This window comes from Solanum tuberosum, unplaced genomic scaffold (assembly GCF_000226075.1).
Source record: "Solanum tuberosum cultivar DM 1-3 516 R44 unplaced genomic scaffold, SolTub_3.0 scf00024, whole genome shotgun sequence".
NCBI classification, from domain to species: domain Eukaryota; kingdom Viridiplantae; phylum Streptophyta; class Magnoliopsida; order Solanales; family Solanaceae; genus Solanum; species Solanum tuberosum.
The window spans coordinates 2,080,313-2,083,907 of record NW_006238950.1 but is presented as its reverse complement, the minus strand read 5'-3'; the positions used below and the strand labels follow the sequence as shown (position 1 = coordinate 2,083,907).

Here is a 3,595-nt window from a genome sequence, read left to right as displayed (position 1 = left end):
TTCCACCAATTTCTTCAATTTCCAAAATACACCAACAACTTCTGACTTGAATTTCGAGAAAACAAATCCAACACATTCTTGTAAAATCGTTAATGGAAAGAACGTAATAGATGTTACCTTGTAGTGATGGAGTTCTTTGAGGCCATGCGACATCAGTGTGAACTAGTTGTAGCTTTTGTAAGGCTCTCCAGGTTGATTTTGGAAATGGCTTTCTGTGTTGCTTACCAAATTGGCAGGCATGACATTCAGTGGAATTCATATCTAGATCAGGTAAGCTCTCCACCATTTTCAACTTTTGCATCTTGATAATGATAATGCCCGAGTCTCTTATGCCATAACTCAGTGACATTTTCTTTTGCTGAATACAACATATGCTCTTCCTCAAATGGATCTAATGAGAAACTTTTTCCTCTCATTTTGACTCTAAACAAGTCCTGCCCTTAGGGATCCTTGATCAAGCAATATTTATCTTCAAAATAAAGTTTGAATCCTTTTGTCTACCAATTGACCAACACTAAACAAGTTTCGGTCTAAGTCTGGTACATAAAGAACATGTTTTATTGTTTTTGTACCTGTTTGTGTCTCAACTGCAATAGCTCCCATTCCTTTTGCTGGAATGTGACCACCATGGCCTATTCGAACATTTTCAACTCCAGTAGGCTTCAATTATTTGAAGAGTTCTTTATCATGAGTCATGTGATTTTTGCATCCGCTATCAATCAACCACGACTCGCTAGAAACATTGCTTGCAAAACATGATGCAACAGAGAGTTGATCCTCCTCCTGTTCATTTACAACTCGAGCATCTACATCCTGCTGCTAAGTTTTGTTCTTACAAATGATTGTTTCATGCCCACACTGATTGCACTTACTGCACTTAGCTTCAGGCCTTCTCCAACACTTGAAAGGTGTGTGTCCGATCTTGCCGCAAATGCTTACAAGGAGGGTAGTTACCTTTGAAGCTACGTGTTTTGTTTTTGTTGTTGCGTGCTGAACCTTCTCCATCAGTTGGTTGGTGCTTCTTGTTCTTCTTTTTCTTATATCGTCCATCATCTTGATGCTTGGCACGTAAGGCTCCTCCAACAACTCTTTTTATCTCATAACACATCATTTCTCTTTTGCTTGAAAGGCACTTGAGATCTCTGTTAGTGTAATATTGGACAAGTCCTTAGTATTTTCTAAGGTTGTAATGGTCATCTCAAATCTTTTAGGTACCGTTACAAGGATTTTCTCAACGATCCTTGAATAGTTAAAAGTGGAACCCAACAATCTGACGTGATTGGCTATGTTAAGAAGTCAGACAATGTATTCCTTTATGGTTTCACTATCCTTCATCCTTTGCAGCTCAAACTCACGTACCAAATTCAGCACTTGCATCCCTCGAATCCTTTCATCTCCTTCATACTCAGTCTTAAGATAATTCCATACCTCTTTTTCCGACTTCAGATACATGATACAAGTGAAGACAATGGATGAAACTGCAGCAAAAAAATATGTCTTTGCCTTTGATTTCCTAATTTTCCTTTCCTGGTGATTTTTAATTTGTGCCATCGTGGGATTGTTTGGCAAGTGAGCAATGATGTATTCATCTTCTACAGCCTCCCAGAGATACAAAGCTTCCAGATATTCATGTATTCTAACAACCTAGATTCGATAACTTTCTCCACCAAATGTTGGTGGTGCCATTGAAGAAAAACTTGCTTCTCCGTTCATGGTATTCACGAAATCTGATTGGAGCGCACACACATAGGTCCCTTAAGAAATAAAGCTCCTAATACCAATTGAAGGTTTTAAAAACCTGATTAAGCTAAATAACACAAAGGGAAATCAAAGACTGTGCCTGAAACAAAAAAGACGAGAGAGAGAAAAGAAAGAATAGAAGCAGAAGAAGAACACTTTTATTAATGCTTCAGATTAGATATATAAGAACCTAGAATGAAAAGTAAAAATAATAACACACGATCTAGCAGTTCACTAAACAACTCCTAAATAATAGGAAAGCATGACTAACAACTAATTGACTAAGTCTTACTTAAAACATAGGCAGTAAAATTAAATTGTTGCAGTTCAAAAGCAGATTCCTAACGGTATTGAAGCTGGATGGCAGGTAGTGTTTCTTTTTTAGATGAACTATTCAATTCTGGTTTGAGCAATGAAAGACTGAAATTATTGTCATATTATATGTCTTTCGATGCCGCACCCTTGTTAGATTCTCCAAAATTACACTACTTTTTGGAGAATTTTGGAGAATCCAACCCTCACCCGTTAACATTTTTAAAGAGTTCGAGCAACATAGGTGTCTATATCTGCTAGTCTTGTGACTTCCTTCTTTTGTTTTTCTTGTCCTTTTGGGGTTAAAAACAGGTTAGTCCAGATTTGTATGGAGATAACAATGCAAGACTTTTTACCTACTGGACTGTAAGTGAAATGTTTTTTCCCCTCTAAATACAGCTAGCATACATACTAAACTTTAAACTAAATCAAAGATTGTGTGCTGTGTGTTGTGAATTGTGAAGTTTATATTTGATAATTGTAATCTTGTGGAATTTTTCTTGCACAGAGTGATGCTTATCAAGCCACGGGCTGCTACAACTTGCTATGCTCATGCGTTATTCAAATAAATAATGAAATAGCAATGGGGGCCACCATTTCCCCTCTTTCTAGCTATCATGGTTCACAATATGATATAAGCATTCTTGTCTGGAAGGTATTTTAACATATTGGATTCATAAATCTTGCATTGACAGTGCCACGTGAAATTGAACAGATGAACAACATAATTATTGAAAGTTACGTAAATAATACTATAAAGTGCAATAATTAACAACTAAAAATACTTTAAAATCATATAAGAAATTTGGTTGACTCTCCTAATTCTATACATGTGACATAAATTATAATAGAAGAAGTAATATATATTGTTCGAAAATGACGTAAAATTTATTATTATAATGAAAAATGTAAAATTGCTCAACTGTTATTATTATTATTTTCTAAATATACTAAATATTACAAAAACTTTCTTCTCTTCTAGTTGACATTTCATGTCACGTTAAATATTATATTCAATTTAAATTTGAAATTCTTATTAGAAAAGAGAAAAAGATAAAATATTACCATTCTAGAAGAATTTTTTATGAACTTTTTATTATTTGATAATACATACTTTGACATACATTAAGCCTATATTATTTTATAATATAGAGAGCAATAATATTCATTTGGAGAGACTCAAAAAAGAAAAGAAAAAAATGTCTTCTAACTTTATAGAATTAAATAGCAAACAAATCAAAGGAAAAAAATAAGAAGTTCACGGGTCCAAACTTAGTAATAAAACAATATTTTTATTTATTTTAGCATAAGTAGAGGCATTCTACATAAAAATTAATGCCATAAATTCTATCCTCTCTGGGAATTCCATGAATTTCCAAATGTCTCCATCTATTTTTCCCAACATCATAAAAGTAACAAGCTAAAATACAAACGTTCATCACAATAAACATAATCTCGTCATCATGAGAATCATAGAATACTTGAGGAGAACTATACAATGGTTTCGGTATATCTTCCACAACTTTCCACTGCGAAGGAACAT

The 3,595-nt window shown here is 34.1% G+C and overlaps 1 protein-coding gene across 1 annotated transcript; it reads left to right on the top strand.

The window, feature by feature from the left end:
• The first annotated feature begins 204 nt into the window (after positions 1 to 204).
• On the top strand, positions 205 to 2,737 carry LOC102604675 (uncharacterized). The gene is made up of 4 exons (XM_015306117.1): positions 205 to 270; positions 2,078 to 2,107; positions 2,365 to 2,418; positions 2,561 to 2,737. The coding sequence occupies exons 1-4, from the start codon at positions 205 to 207 to the stop codon at positions 2,714 to 2,716; spliced, it is 306 nt and encodes a 101-aa protein (XP_015161603.1). The 3' UTR covers positions 2,717 to 2,737.
• The last annotated feature ends 858 nt before the right edge of the window (positions 2,738 to 3,595 follow it).

Excerpts from the sequence above, each read along its gene's own strand:
- LOC102604675 (XM_015306117.1), top strand. The coding sequence starts at position 205 with ATGGCTTTCTGTGTTGCTTACCAAATTGGCAGGCATGACATTCAGTGG. Across the intron at positions 271-2,077 it reads GGAATTCATATCTAGATCAG|ATTCCTAACGGTATTGAAGC; the intron begins GTAAGCTCTCCA and ends GTTCAAAAGCAG. Across the intron at positions 2,419-2,560 it reads GACTTTTTACCTACTGGACT|AGTGATGCTTATCAAGCCAC; the intron begins GTAAGTGAAATG and ends TTTCTTGCACAG.